Source organism: Penicillium macrosclerotiorum, assembly GCF_028827735.1.
Source record: "Penicillium macrosclerotiorum strain IBT 26536 chromosome Unknown utg000003l_segment0_segment0, whole genome shotgun sequence".
Lineage (NCBI taxonomy): Eukaryota > Fungi > Ascomycota > Eurotiomycetes > Eurotiales > Aspergillaceae > Penicillium > Penicillium macrosclerotiorum.
Window position 1 is genome coordinate 5,651,346 of NW_026643083.1, and position 15,280 is coordinate 5,666,625.

The 15,280-nt window shown below is 53.3% G+C and overlaps 3 protein-coding genes across 3 annotated transcripts; 2 read left to right on the forward strand and 1 right to left on the reverse strand.

The window, feature by feature from the left end:
- Positions 1 to 341: 341 nt before the first annotated feature.
- On the forward strand, positions 342 to 8,582 carry N7462_004944 (putative rRNA biogenesis protein RRP5; the record flags this gene model as incomplete). The annotated part of the gene is given in 6 exon segments (XM_057076669.1): positions 342 to 400; positions 689 to 1,178; positions 1,232 to 5,629; positions 5,713 to 6,237; positions 7,528 to 8,319; positions 8,334 to 8,582. The coding sequence occupies 6 exon segments, from the start codon at positions 342 to 344 to the stop codon at positions 8,580 to 8,582; spliced, it is 6,513 nt and encodes a 2,170-aa protein (XP_056936174.1).
- Positions 8,583 to 9,150: 568 nt separating this feature from the next.
- Positions 9,151 to 10,332, reverse strand: N7462_004945 (urease accessory protein UreD; the record flags this gene model as incomplete). The annotated part of the gene is made up of 1 exon (XM_057076670.1): positions 9,151 to 10,332. The coding sequence occupies one exon, from the start codon at positions 10,330 to 10,332 to the stop codon at positions 9,151 to 9,153; it is 1,182 nt and encodes a 393-aa protein (XP_056936175.1).
- Positions 10,333 to 11,546: 1,214 nt separating this feature from the next.
- On the forward strand, positions 11,547 to 15,161 carry N7462_004946 (cohesin subunit IRR1; the record flags this gene model as incomplete). The annotated part of the gene is made up of 2 exons (XM_057076671.1): positions 11,547 to 11,988; positions 12,061 to 15,161. 2 exons carry the CDS (start codon positions 11,547 to 11,549, stop codon positions 15,159 to 15,161), a joined length of 3,543 nt encoding a protein of 1,180 aa, XP_056936176.1.
- Positions 15,162 to 15,280: the final 119 nt, after the last annotated feature.

The following is a 15,280-nucleotide window of genomic DNA, read 5'->3' on the forward strand; positions in this document are numbered from 1 at the left end:
GACATTAATCTCAGTGCCAGCATTCGAACGCCTCGGTTTTGACCCGGTTTTCAGGCCCGATGTGGAGAACCTAGAGCAACACATTTTATTCTACCTTTAAGCAATAGCCCTTGATTCGATGACATAGCTTATATGTACCCAGCCATTTATAAGGCTGGCTTAAGTGTAAATTGACTGTGAGTAGTCCTTTGCTGTACCACAATCCTCTTGCGCCGTCTTCGGAGAGTATAGTTAGTTAACAATATCGTGCATTCAACCATCAAAGGAAGAATTGGAGAAATTATCATGATAGACTGATTCTGCAACAATATGAAAGTTCAGCGATCATGCTGTTCATAAAAATGACATTATTTCTCACCTTTCTACTTATCATTGATGATCTCCGCAAACCTGATGGCGAGTGAGAAATTCTATGGGCGAATACCGACCCGAAATGTATACAACGCAGTCGGTAAAGAAGTTCAGGTTAAATATCCGGTAATCATAAAATTTTTTTCCTAGTGGCATAGTCGTCTCATCTCTATTTGACTCTGTTCTGTGGTATGCCAGCGTTCATACCTCGTGTGCTCAGAAGTTGTTTGCCTCGTCCGTTTTCTTTGACGGGCGGTCCCACTGAGCCTACACCGCCCCCGATTCTGCCATGCAGTATCGGGTTTTTCGATTTTTTTTTTCTTTGCGATAAAACGAGATTCCTCAACTGTGCACGAATCGGTTTTGCCTACCAACAATGGCGCCGATCAAGCGCAAGGGGAACGCCCCCGAAGAAACGGCTACTCGTCAGCCGCAAAAAGCGCGCCAAGGTCGGCGCAGAGGAACCCAAGAAAGAGTCCAAGCCAAAGGAGACCGCTCCGAAAGCTTCGGAGCTCTCTGTTCTACGTGACGACGAGCCTTCCTTCCCTCGTGGAGGTGGCAGCGTCCTAACGCCTCTGGAGCGCAAACAAATTCAAATTCAAGCGACCAAGGATGTTCTATTCGAACAGAAGAGTTCGAGGAAGCCCGCCCGTGAGGCTAATAACGACAACGACGAGGACGACGACGAAGACGACGAAATGGACATGGAAGATGCAGACACCAAGACCCCCGCCAAAAAGTCTCGGAAGAAGAAGTCCAAGGGAAAGAAGTCTGAGGATAAGGGAGAAACTGAGAAACAGGTCCGCATCGAGGGTCTCAGCTACAAGGTACGTATCGAAGCAAGGAAAAGTCTGTCGAGAATCTCACCTAACATTGACAGCGTATCGTACCCGGATCTATGATTCTTGGCCAAGTCTCAAGCATCAACGCTCATGACATCACTCTTTCGCTGCCCAACAACCTCGTCGGTTATGTCCCTCTTACAGCTGTCTCTAAAAGCCTCGACGACAGAATCGAGAAGCTGCTCAGTGAAGAGAATGACGATGAAGATGAGGATGGCTCCGATGATGATATTTTTGACCTCAAAGACCACTTCTATATTGGCCAGTACCTTCGCGCCTATGTCGTTTCCACTGGAACCGAAGTCTCTGAGGCTGGCGCCCGCAGCAAGAAGCGCATTGAATTGTCAGTCGACCCCAGACAAGCAAACACCGGAATCTCAAAATCAGATCTGGTGGCAGATCTGGCCGTCCAGGCTTCGGTTGTCAGTGTTGAGGACCATGGTTTGGTCATGGATCTTGGCATTGAGGGCTCAGAGCTGAAGGGTTTCATGTCTTCCAAGGAAGTCGACCCCCGCGTGGACTACTCTACCATCAAGGAGGGCTCGGTTTTCCTTTGCATGGTTACTGGCCAGAATGCCAGTGGCAACGTGATCAAACTCTCTGCCAAACTCCAGTCCGCTGCCTCCATCAAGAACAACCACTTCCTCAGCGCTGCGCCTACGATCAACTCATTCCTCCCTGGTGTTGCTGCTGAGATTCTTTTAACTGAAGTTACTGCTCACGGCATGGCTGGAAAGATCATGGGAATGCTCGACACTGTAGTCGACATTGTCCAATCTGGCGCCGATGATGGAAAACTTGACCTGGAGCGCAAGTTTAAGATTGGAGCTAAGATCAAAGGTCGCATTGTTTCAACATTTCCCTCTGCTGAGCCATTCAAGATTGGTTTCTCAATGCTGGATCACGTTTTGAAATTATCTTCTGATGCCGACGGCCCTGGTTCCTCCTCCGACGCCCCGGCCATCTCTGCCATCGTCCCTGAGGTCACCGTTGTCAAGGTTGATCCCGGTATGGGAGTCTACGTTCAGATTGGAGAATCTAAGAGCATTGGTTTCGTCCACATCTCTAGACTTTCGGACGGCAAGGTTGAATCTATCTCCTCCGACACCGGCTCCTTCAAGGTTGGCTCCACTCACGAAGCTCGAGTTGTCGGCTACAACATGATCGACAACCTTTACCTGCTCTCTTTTGAGAAGACAATTCTTGAGCAGCCTTTCCTTCGCCTAGAGGATGTTACAGTCGGTGCTATTGTAAAGGGCAAGGTTGAAAAGCTTTTGATCGGCCCTACTGGTATGGATGGTCTGATTGTTAGCCTTGCCGACGGTATTACTGGCCTCGTGCCATCCATGCATTTTGCAGACACACCACTCCAATTCCCCGAAAAGAAGTTCCGTGAGGGCTTGAAGATCTCAAGCAGGATCTTGTCTGTCGACCTTCAGAAGCGCCAGATTCGCTTGACCCTGAAAAAGAGCTTGCTGAACAGCGAATCTGCAATTTGGAAAGACTACAAGGACATTACCGCCGGGGCCCAGTCCCCTGGTACTATTGTCAACTTGCAGACTCACGGTGCTGTTGTTCAATTTTATGGCACCGTCCGTGGTTTCCTTCCTGTTTCCGAGATGAGTGAAGCCTACATCCAGGACCCTGCCCAGCATTTTCGCCTGGGTCAGGTGGTCAATGTGCACGCTCTTAGCGTGGACGCCGCTCAGGGACGCCTTGCTGTTTCTTGCAAGGATCCCTCGACTTTTACTGAGAAGTATCGCAAGGCCTTTGAGGACATGAAACCTGGTCTCCTTGTTTCCGGAACCGTCTTTGAGAAGACCAACGATGATGCGCTTCTAAAGCTTGATGACTCTGGCCTTGTCGCCCGCCTTGATGTCCAGCATGTCATCGACGGCTCCCCATCCAAGCAGACCTCGACCTTGTCTAAAATCCGTGTTGGCCAGAAGCTGAATGACCTTCTGGTTGTCGATATCCAGCGCGCTCACCGTCTCATCCGTGTCTCTGGCAGAGCCAGCCTGAAGAAGGCCGCTAAGCAGGGAGCAATGCCATGCACTTTCGAAGATGTCAAGGAGGGCGCCACAGTTACTGGTTTTATTCGCAACATCACCCCGGCTGGACTCTTCGCTGAGTTCTTGGGTGGTCTGACCGGTCTTATCCCTAAACGTCTTATCGAGGACGCAAATCTTGCTCAACCTCAGTTTGGAACTTCGAAGGGACAAACAGTCTCGGCGACAGTGCACTCTGTCGACCCTGATTTCCAGAGATTCTTTCTGAGCCAAAAGGCCTCAGAGGTCACCCATGAGGGCCCCAAGAAAACCAAGACTTCTGTCCAAAATGATAATGTCCTTGCCAACCCGGTTGACGAGGGTCTCAAGACTATCTCCGATCTGACCTTCGGCCGAGTTGTCAAGTGTAAGGTTGTCTCTGTTAGATCGACCCAGGTAAATGTCCAGCTGGCAGACAATATTCAGGGACGTATTGATGTCTCGGAGATATTCGACAAATGGGAGGACCTCAAGGACCGCAAGCAGCCCCTGCGTTTTTTCAAGGCCAAGCAGGTGCTATCCGCCAAAATTCTCGGCGTCCACGATGCTCGCAACCACAAATTCCTTCCCATCTCCCACCGCAGTGGCAAGTACCCTGTGTTCGAGCTTTCTCTGAAGCCCAGCTTCGTCAAGGCTGCCAATCCCGAGCCTCTCAACATGGAGCAGGTTAAGGTCGGATCTTCCTGGATGGGCTTTGTCAACAACGTTGCTGATGACTGTCTCTGGATCAACCTGTCTCCAAATGTGCGCGGCAGACTGCGCTTTATTGATGCGTCGGACGACCTTTCCCTCCTGACAGATGTCGACAAGAACTTCCCCATCGGCTCAGCCCTGAAGGTTCAAGTCACTGCCGTCGACGCTGACAGGGGCCACTTGGATCTTTCTGCTAAGCAGGGCTTTGACAAGCTCTCCTTCGGCGATGTCTCCGTGGGCATGATCCTGCCCGGCCGAGTAACCAAGGTCACTGAGAAGCAGGTGATCATGCAACTTGGTGAAGCTCTTGTCGGTGCCGTCAACCTTATTGACATGGCCGACGACTATTCCAAGGCCAACCCTACCGTGCACAACAAGAACGAGGTTCTGCGTGCCTGCGTTATCGCTGTCGACAAGGCGCACAAAAAGATCTTCCTGTCTCTCCGTCCTTCCCGTGTTCTCAGCTCCTCGATGCCCGTGCAGGACCGCGAGATCTCTTCCATCGCGCAGCTCAAGCCCAACGATGTCGTCCGTGGCTTCGTCAAGCGCGTTGCTGATGCTGGTCTCTTCGTGGGTGTCGGCCATGATGTCACTGCCTACGTCCGTGTTTCCGACCTGTCCGACTCTTATCTCAAGGAGTGGAAGGACTCTTTCCAGCCCGACCAGCTGGTCAAGGGCAAGGTCACCTTTGTTGATGCGGAGCAGGGCAAGCTGCAGATGAGCTTGAAGGATTCCGTCCTTGACCCTAACTACAAGGCCCCGGTCACTCTTCGAGACTTCAAGCTCGGCCAGGTGGTTACTGGTAAGATCCGTAAGGTTGAGGAATTCGGTGCTTTTATCGTCATTGATGGCTCTGCCAATGTCAGCGGTCTCTGCCACCGTAGTGAGATGGCTGAGAAGCGTGTCGAGGATGCGCGTACCCTTTATGATGAGGGTGATGCTGTCAAGGCCAAGATTATCAAGATTGACAGCAAGGCTGGTAAGATCTCGTTCTCGCTCAAGGCTTCTCACTTCCAGAATGAAGAAGAGGAAGATGACGACGAGGATATGAGCGATGCTGGTGCTGGCGGTGTCGAGCTTGAAGGTGGTGAGAGCGGTGACGAGGACGATGACGACGTCTCTATGGGTGGGGTTGACATCGAGGAAGAGAGCGAGGAAGAAGAGGAAGAGGACAGTGATGATGATGCGTCCATGAAGGGCGCTTCTAAGGAGGGTGGCCTTGGTGCTAGCGGCTTCGACTGGAGCGGCAATTTCCAGGGTGATAACGAGGCAGCTGAGTCGGACAGCGACGAAGAGGACTCGAAACAGAAAAAGAAGAAGAACCGCAAGCCCGAGATCCAGGTCGATCGGACAGGCGAGCTAGATGCCAACGGCCCGCAGACCGTCGCTGACTACGAGCGACTGCTTCTGGGCGAGCCCGACTCTTCACTACTGTGGCTGCAGTACATGGCGTTCCAGCTTGAACTTGGCGAGACCGAAAAGGCTCGCACCATTGCCGAGCGTGCCTTGCACACCATCACCATGGGTCAGGACGCCGAGAAGCTGAATATCTGGGTCGCGCTGCTGAACTTAGAGAACACCTACGGCGACGACGACAGCTTGGAAGAGATTTTCAAGCGGGCGTGCCAGTACAATGACCCCCAAGAGATCTACGACCGCATGATCAGTATCTACATCCAATCCGGAAAGAACGAGGTATGTGATATTTCACAGAATTCAGGACTTCGCCCAATAACCCCCCCCCCCAAGATCGAGTTGAGTGCTAACGATTCCTTCAGAAAGCGGATGAACTCTTCCAGACTGCCATGAAGAAGAAGATCTCTACCCAGTCCCCCAAGTTCTTCCTTAACTACGCCAGCTTCCTGTTCGACACGATGGCCGCGCCCGAGCGCGCCCGCGCTCTGCTCCCGCGTGCTCTGCAGTCGCTCCCGACGCACACACACGTCGAGACGACTTCCAAGTTTGGTCAGCTGGAGTTCCGCTCCGCCAACGGAGACGCCGAGCGGGGTCGCACTGTTTTCGAAGGCCTGTTGTCCTCGTTCCCCAAGCGCATTGACCTGTGGAACGTGCTTCTGGATCTGGAGATCAAGGCTGGCGACGCGGATCAGGTCCGCCGCTTGTTTGAGCGGGTGCTGGGATTGCAGCGCAAGAAGGGTGCTGTCCAGGTGGATGCCAGCAAGAAGGTCAAGCCTAAGCAGGCGCGCTTCCTATTCAAGAAGTGGCTCGCTTTTGAGGAGAAGCTGGCGGTCGAGAACAATGATGAGAAGATGGTCGAGGAGATCAAGGCGCGTGCGGCGGCCTACGTCAAGTCCCTGCAGGAGGACGAGGAGTAGAGTACACAACTCTCTCCTCTCTGTTTCTCCAACCTGATTTCTGAACTCTTCTTTTTTCTTCATTTTGGCTTTTGTTTTTTTAAAAAAAAGAACGGGTCCGTGTTTTGTGCTATTGTGGAACCCGTGGGTGTTTGGGACCATTGCATTCGTTGTATATAAAGCGCTACCACGCAGATCATCTATGAATCTTTTCTATTTCCAAATTTTTCATTCATTCATCCTGCTTTCTCTACCTCAAAAGGGTAAGTTTTCCCCCTTGGTGTCTCTCGGCCCACCCGCTCTGATCTAAGGACCTTACAACATGCTAGTGGTTCTGCAGAGACCAACGATCATCAGACGGGGGAGCAGGCCTATCCGAGGCCAGATTTCTGGCATGCACTGGCAATTTCCTTGGCAGCGTTCCTGATACTTGGTTGGATCGGGGTCTTAGAGGCCCTGGCAAATGTTGGACCCAATATCGGCAAACCAGCAGCAGCCAACCTCAAGTTAAGTCTAACTTTAGCCTTGTCTGTTCAGTTCCTGTGCGGCCGCTCCTCGTCCTCATTGGCTGACCGCCCGAATAAGATGCGGGCGTTCCACTCCGGGAGATCCAATCATTAGCGTCATCTCTACAACATGGTTAGAATGTCTGGACGCAACAGTATTTGCCGGAAAAGTGGCACTGACAAGAAGATGATCGTGGAGGGCATGAGGGGACTCTGATAGTGAAGTGACATGCAGGTATAACCAGGGCTGCCCCTCTCCATGGTGGTCTCCTGCTCTCTTCCACCTCGCTCGACATCACCCCGAGGAGCCTACTCGCCGAGCAATGGTGGTTTCCATCCAGCACCAGCATGGGCAAGGCACTGCCACGTCCGAGTGCCTCCTTGAAGTGCCGTTCGAGGCGTACACGGACTCGCCAGAATGGAGCACCGACCATGCCCGCAAGGGCCCTACTATGAGGACCGAGGCTGTTCCCCACGGCCCAGTGGGGCGCAACGCATGGCGTCCGTTGCTGAGCTTCATTCCTTTCGCATCTGCCTGGCACCGAGCCACTGTTGACGAGGACGCTCTTCCGCTGCTGTCGGAGGATCTTCCAAAGAACAGGAAGCGTTCGTGCCGTCCTAGGCTCCAGCGTTTGCCGGTGTATGGGCTGTTTGGCCTCTTCATGATGCTGTGAGTCGCCTGGCCCCTCCCGCGAGCAGGTGGAAGACGTTCCGTAGCGAAGAGGATCTGGAGAGAGTGCAATGCTGACCAGGTCTGTCTAGCGGCATCATCCAGTTCATCTCGATCGCCTGCGGCATCGTTCTATCTTTCTTTCCGAACGAATACGATCGCGCGGCGCGGTCCTGGATGCAAGACGACCTCACCCAGCATGGCGACGACATCCGCCACTGGCCCACTGATATCTCACGCGATATCGTTCCTGCGAATTGCCACTCGCACAACGACTATTGGCGCCGCATCCCGCTCTTCTCAGCGCTACAGGCGGGTTGCACCGGAGTCGAGGCCGACGTTTGGCTGTTCGACGACGAACTGTACGTCGGCCACACTACGCATGCCCTGACGAAACGCCGCACCCTGCGCTCCCTGTATGTTGACCCGCTGGTCCAGCTGCTTGACCTCCAGAACCCAATCACTTCTTTCCAGCGAACAGTCGATCGCCCGCCACACGGCGTCTTCGACACCGACCCGGGCCAGACCCTTATCCTGCTGATCGACTTTAAGACTGACGGCGCAACCACTTGGCCCGTTGTCGTCAAGCATCTGGCCCCGCTGCGTGAGCGTGGCTACCTGACCTATTTCAACGGCCGTGACCTGATCCCCGGCCCCGTCACCGTCGTTGGCACGGGCAACACGCCCTTCGATCTGGTCACCGCGAACACCAGCTACCGGGACATCTTCTTCGACGCGCCGCTCGATAAGCTAATCGGCGACGAAGGACTAGGCCGTGGTCATGCATCAGCGTACAAACTCAGCCAGCGCTCCACGGGCCTGGGGCAGGGTCTATCTGGCATGCCGGACACGATCACCGCGAATACCTTCAATGTGACGAACAGCTACTATGCGTCCGTATCTTTCAAGAGCGCCGTTGGCTTCCCTGGCCTTTCCACTTCACGTCGCACCAGATGGAACTGATCCGCACCCAGATCCGCGTCGCCCACCGCCATGGTCTAAAAGTGCGCTATTGGTCGGTGCCGAGCTGGCCGCGCAGCTTGCGGAATCATATCTGGCGCATCCTTGTGCAGGAGGGCGTGGATATGCTGAACGTGGATGACCTTGTTGCTGCGACGAAAGGGGACTGGAGGATTCGAATCTTGGATTGGTGGTGGTAAAATGGCCGGGGATGATGATGATGATGATGATGGAGGATAGCAACCGACAAGGGTTTTGTTATTTACGACCAGGCGTTTATCGGTGGGAATTTTTTCTCTTCCTTTTTGCATGACTCAGATATGATACCTTTTCTTCCGTCTGGATAGATTTTATACGCTTTTTTGTTACATACTCGCTAGAAATTTGGCACATGGCTCTGAATTTGAAGAGGCGCTTTGAACTCAATTAATTTGTGCAGTCAAAATTTTTTGGGTGACTGTCATGCAAGGATACAGTAGTCCTAGTAAGGCGATTTGGTTTTTGAACGAAGATGCAGTGCCTCTGTCTGCCCGAGGTTCCAATGGATGCTTTCCAAACAGCCAAATCACATGCAAGATGCTAAATAACAGACATAATCAAGGGGAAAAAAGGAATTAACACAGGATCTGACCCACGCGGGCCCAGAAGATAGATAGAGATGCCCATGTGGGCCCTAGGGGGTATCATCGGGTTGAAGCGTGCTGCAGGGAGAACGCCCTAAGGCTCCTCAGCACGCGAATGCAGGGTGTTGAAAGAAAAACAAGTTGATCAGAGGCAGAAGAGCGCTTCCTCGCCAAATTCACGCGCGATACTACCCTCCTCGCGGAGCAGTCCGCCGAGCCAGTGCTTCGCGGTCTCGAAGTCCTTCGCGCCGAACTTAACCAGGACGAAGCCGGCACGCACGCGGGCGGCTGTCCACGTCACATCACCTTTGGTGCTGAGCGAGGGCTCAGGTGCGGATTCAGAGGCGGACCAATTCCGGCTGCCGATGCGCGGCTGTGAGTTGAATTGGTGCATGAGGTAGGCGCCGAGGCTGTCGAACACCGGGCCCGACAAAATCAGCGTGCCGACCACACCGTGGGGTCGAGTACGTTCTTGGATGACGTTCAATGGCACCAGACCGGCCAGCGGTGGTGGCGTGTCGGCGCGGCTGGAGTGGCTATTTAAACCGCCACCCTCGATGTCGTCAATGTCAGAGTCTGACTCATTCAAGTCCTCAGACTCATCGTCCAGAATCACTGAATCTCGAAGGAGTAAGCGGCTCTTGCCGGTCTTCTCGTCGGTGGCCCAGACTTCGTTGCGGCCGCGCCAAAACCGGAAGTCCCAGTTCTCGCCGCGTGAGGTTCGACCTTGCGTGACCCAGTCCAGGACACAGAGACTGCTGCGCTGGTCACCCTTGGCAGTGGCATCGACCGTGAATGTTTGTACCTGAGCGTACCGGCTGTTCTTGTAGGGCACAGACGGATCTGGCAGGTAGCACAGGGCAGCTTGACGACCAATCCGCACATCTAGTGATTGCTGGCTCATATCTGACAGATGGTCGTTGGCGGGCATCTTCTTGCGGTGGCCCTTGATCACACTCAGACCATTGTCTGAGGTAGGATCGGTCTTGAAGATCTTGGTGCTGCCCTGCGGAGTGGTCACCACCATTCGCGTTCGGGATTCAAGCTTGATCGACACCTCGATGTGATCACCTGGCAGTAGGCCACCACCATAGGTGAGAAGGTAGAGATGTACCGGCCGTGAGGGGCAGGATTCGGAAAGAGTCGAGGGATCTGGGCTGGGGACGAAGCCGGGAGCTCGGGGGACCAGCTTTAAAGGGTATTTATAGGTGAGAGTGGTGAGAGTTGGGTTATTCGGAGGGAGGAGAGAGAGGACGACGTTGCCCTGGCCCGGCTTCGCAATGGAAGACTCAAAGGGCGAGCGAATTGGCATGACTGGTTGTCGCATGGTGACGGTGATGTGACTGTTTTTTTTTTGAGTCTAGGCGGTCTGGTGGCCGAAGGAGAAGAGGGAACGAGAAGAAGTGGGCCGGCAGATGGTTTATCAAGGCAGGAGGGGCGGGACGAGGAATGGGCCAAGCAACACTGGCAATGTATGAATGTCGCGATCAGTTAGGGCGAGTCAGACAAGTGGATAAAACGCTGTAGCATGATGTGCTTCTGCAGAGACCGAGTTTTTATTTTACCCCGGAATCTTGGGATGCTGGGGCTGTGACTGGGTATATAATTTTAGCCCTGCGCACGCTGGGGCAATGATGGCATTCATTAGTCAATGGCGGAACCCGCTCGGCCGCTGAGAGGGGATCACTGGTCGGTTGTGGTGGCCCCGTCGAGGCCAGCTATCCATGGACGGAGGCACTATGTGTCAAGCGGGGGCGCAATGGGGGAATCTCATGACTTGTTGGCTCCGTGAGACCGAGCAAGCGTGGGCGAGAGTGGTGAAAGGGGAGTTTCTATGACACACAAGATCCATGGATCTTCGCACTAGAGGTCTCGGCCATGTCGTTTGTCATTCGGCGCGGGACTTGGCGCTGTACCTCCGTGTTGGGGACCGGGGACATCGTGACCCCTCGTGACCAGGCCGAGATCACATGACTATGGGTCACGGGACAGTCACGGGATCGACCCGGGGCCCGCCGGGATGAAGTAAGCAATCTGAACCGTCAACCTGTTTGGGCAAAGGGACATCCAAGTGGAGCACGTGATCTAGACGCCCTATTCATTAGGCTTCAAGGCTGCAAGGCTGCAAGGCACAAAAGGTGTTCAGGTGTCAAGGTGTCCAGGTGTTTCGCCGCTCAGGCACTCAGTCGCGTCTGCACCTCCTTTACGCTTCCTCGAAAGACCCCCGCTCTTTTGATTCAATCGGGCTCTGTTTCTATTTGGCGCGATCGATTCACTCTCCACAACCAACTTAATTGAATTGATCGGCCCCAACCCATTAGAACATCCGGCAGCTCAATTCAGATCACTGCCCTTTCCCTGGCGTGCCTATTCGCCAGATCCTGTTTGCTGCCGTTGCACGGCGCGTTCCACGGGGCGCGTTTGGACCTAACGTACGGCGTTCCCGCACTTCCACCAGCGCCCTCGACCCTGCCATTCTGACTGACCTCTCTGAGGACCATTGCAGTCGCGAGATTCCCAATCTCACAGTTCTCTTCCACAATGGAAGTTGATAGCCCCAACAGCCCGTCCACGCCCGCCGAGGATCGACGGAAATCGGGTCGCATGACGCGGCGGCCCGAGGTCTTCTCACAAAGCACACACTCCACTACCGACGCAAATTCCAGCGGGAAGCGCAAACGGGGCGAGGCGCCTGATCAGTCGGATGTGGACGACGAAGGGTCAGAATCGGATAGCGAAGACGTGGACGATGATGAGACAGACGAGGAAGAGTTAAGAGAAAAGCGACGCGCCGCCCGCAAGACCGGCACCAAGAAGTCTACAAAGAAGGGATCGCACGCGGCAAAGAAGCCCAAGGTCACTGGAAATGGGGTGGGCAAACAGCTGGCCTTTAGACCCGCTCTCAACGGGCGACTCCCCGCGTCGCGTCCCCGTAAGCCGAAGGTTCGGCCCAGCCTGGCAGCAGGAGAACGTGGATTATATGGTGAGTGGAATTACTTAGTGCCCCTTAAAAGTCAAAGGTCAATAAAACCTAAGTCTAACCAATTCATTTTAGCGGAGGTCTTTGGGAAGAGCAACAACGCCGACGCCGCCGCCGCACAGTGGTTGAGTCAATATCAGCGGAACGCCGCGCAAGCAATGCGTGACTTGGTGAATTTCTTCCTTCGTTGCACTGGCTCGGAGCTGGAGGTGAGCCACGAGGAGGTGGAAGATATTGATCATGCCCCCGACCGCATCCGAGATTTCCAGAACGTCTACCAGAGCCAAGGCATCACAGACTATCCTCTGATATCCCGCGTGAAGAAATACAGAGCATTCCAAACAGTCCTGGAGGAGTTCATTGGCGCAATAATCCAGACGTTCCACCACTCTTCGTTACTGTACACCGACGAGGCGCTTCTAGAAAATATTCAGATCTGGATCTCATCCATGTCAACGGCCAACTGCCGGCCATTTCGGCATACGGCCGCTGTTATTTCGCTGTCGATCACTACGACCTTGTGCGATATTGCGCGTGAAGTGATGGCAACCGTGACAACATCACGCAAACAGCTCGAGAGCGAAAAGAAGAAAAAGACTGTCAACAAGGGCCGGGTAGAAGTCATCCAGACAGCTGTTAGCGACGGAGAACACAAACTCGAGCTTTTAGATGAGTTCTTACAAGATGGATTTGACACGGTCTTTGTCCACCGCTACCGAGACGTCGACCCAACAATTCGTGCCGAGTGCTTGATAGCTTTGGGTCGGTGGGTGAATGCATACCGAGAGGTGTTTTTCGAAACTCAGTACATTCGATACTTTGGCTGGACTCTTTCGGACACTGTCGCCAATACGCGTTTGACTGCATTGATGCAATTACTACCTCTTTACGAGAATAAGGACAATATCGGCGTTCTTCACTCTTTTACGGATCGCTTCCGCCCGCGTATTGTGGAGATAGCGACACACGACACCGAGATCAATGTGCGCGTGGCCGCGATTGAGCTCTTGAATCACTTGCGGGAAGGTGGCTTGCTGGAGCCCGATGATATTGACGCAATTGGCCGCTTGGTGTTCGATGTCGACCCTCGCATCCGGAAGGCGGCGGGTCAATTCTTCGTTTCTAATGTTCAGGATGCATTCGAATCAACAACTGAGGAAGTTGGCGATGAGATGAATGAAATGTTCGCTGATGATGACGAGGATGATTTCGAAACACCCAAGCGCTCATGGATCAAGTTCAAGACCCTGGTAGATATCTTCCAGGCTTACGATGACCAGGAAGACGAATCAGAAGAAAAGCCGGCTACAACACGGGATGTGCTCTCAGGAACCCCGACAAGTTCACGTTTCGTTCTGGCAACGGAGGCTATTTATCCTTACATGGAAGAACTTTCTCAATGGCAGTCTTTGGCGGGGTATCTCCTCTATGATCACTCACAAATCGTCGATGAGCCAGAAGAAGATGATACTGTAGCAGTCGTCCGCACGCTGTACAAGATGCAGGAAGGACAGGAATCCATCCTTCTAGAAATCCTTGGTGCTGCAGTCAAGCTACGAGTACTTGATGTCGCCAAGTCCGACATTGACAGGCGCGGCCGCAAAGTCAAGGCCCTGACCGCCAAGATCCCTGAGCTTCAGGAGGAAATTTCCCACAACCTTGCTCAGATTATCCCACAGCTCTTGAATAAATTCGGATCCGCCCCCGAAGCAGCATCTGCTGTTTTACGACTGGAGCATTTTGTGGACCTCGATACCATCCAAGACTTGCAAAAGGATGCCACCGCCTACTCCTCTTTGCTCAACGATATCAACAAGCAGTTCTTAACTCATTCGGATCAGGATGTCCTGGCCGAGGCGAGCGTGGCCTTCTTACACGCCAAGAGCTCTGATGAGATGCGAGAAGCGCTCGAGGGCAAGGTCCAAGAGCTCTGGGATGACATGGTGGAGACACTGAGTGCCTTGTCCCGCAAGAAGGCTGTTCAAACTGGCGGCTCAATCTCCGATCCAACTCTCACAGATCTCACCAACACCGTAACACGTGTATCCAATCTCGCTGCTATCGCAGACTGCACATCTATTTTGGAGACAGTACCTAAGCCTCGTTCAAAGTCTAAGAAAGACGGTCTCGAGGCTCCATTCAATACACTCCTCAACCTTACTGAGCGTGGTCTTCTTCAGCTGGATGGGGACGAGGATGTTGCACGGACGGAGACAGAACTGGTCGCCAATAGTATCCGTTCACTGCTTTTCTATTTCATGTGGAAGGTTCAGGCACTAACAGCAGCCTTGAATACTGGCAAGGCCTCCTTTAACACATCTTATTTCGAGGCGCTCACAAAAAGTCGTGAGTCGTTTAGTGGGGCACTTCTCGAAATCATGGAGAAGCGAACCGGGCTTGATGATTTGCGGTTCACAGCGACGACAACTTACCTGGACCTGCAGACCCTTTTCAGCACTCTTCGCAATGTGGGCCAGGGCGTTGGCAACGATGAAGATGTGATTTTCCAGTCTCAGAATCTCGTCCACGAAGTCTCGACTGAAGCCCAAGCTCTCATCTCGAAGATCCATGGCATTGCCGAGCGCACCTTTGCTAAGAAGTCCAAGTTGGATCTCGAGCCTGCGGAAGATGATGACCCCGCTTCTGACGATGAGCCGGAGGATGACGAGGCGAGTGACTCCGAGGATGAGAGTGTGGTCACTGAGCGCCTTCGTGGCAGCATGGTAGCCGAACAACGCTTGTGTGAGCTGACTGGGAAACTTGTGCTTGCCATCATTGGTCGCATTGTCGATGCATCTGGTTCGAAACGAGGTAATTTCAAGAAACGGCTACTTCGCAATAAGAATGATCTCGGCCAGAACTACCGCGAAGTCTTGTCATACTTAGAAGAGCGCAAACCACGCAGTGCGCCTCGCAGTAAAGGCAAACAGCCCGCTAAGGGGCCTGTTGCCGAAGCACAGGCACCTCTAATAGGAGGAAAAGACTTCAAATCGGCCGAGCGTGTTGAGGATGATGAAGATGAAGGTGAGCACGCCGCTCCTATGGAAGAGGATGATGAAGCAGACTTGCGTGCACGCGGTCTCATTGAGGAGGACATTGACCGCGAGCACGATGAAAACGAAGAAATGGAAGATCAGGCGCCTGAGTCCGATGAGGATGAAGTGATGGGTGATTGAGAATCCTCCGTCATTTCTATTTACACCCATACGGAAGGGAATTGTGATTTGCGTCTGAGCCCTTGATTTGCTTTTCTTTGTTCCTTTTCTCTTTAATATTTCCGATGTCTAAACTTTTA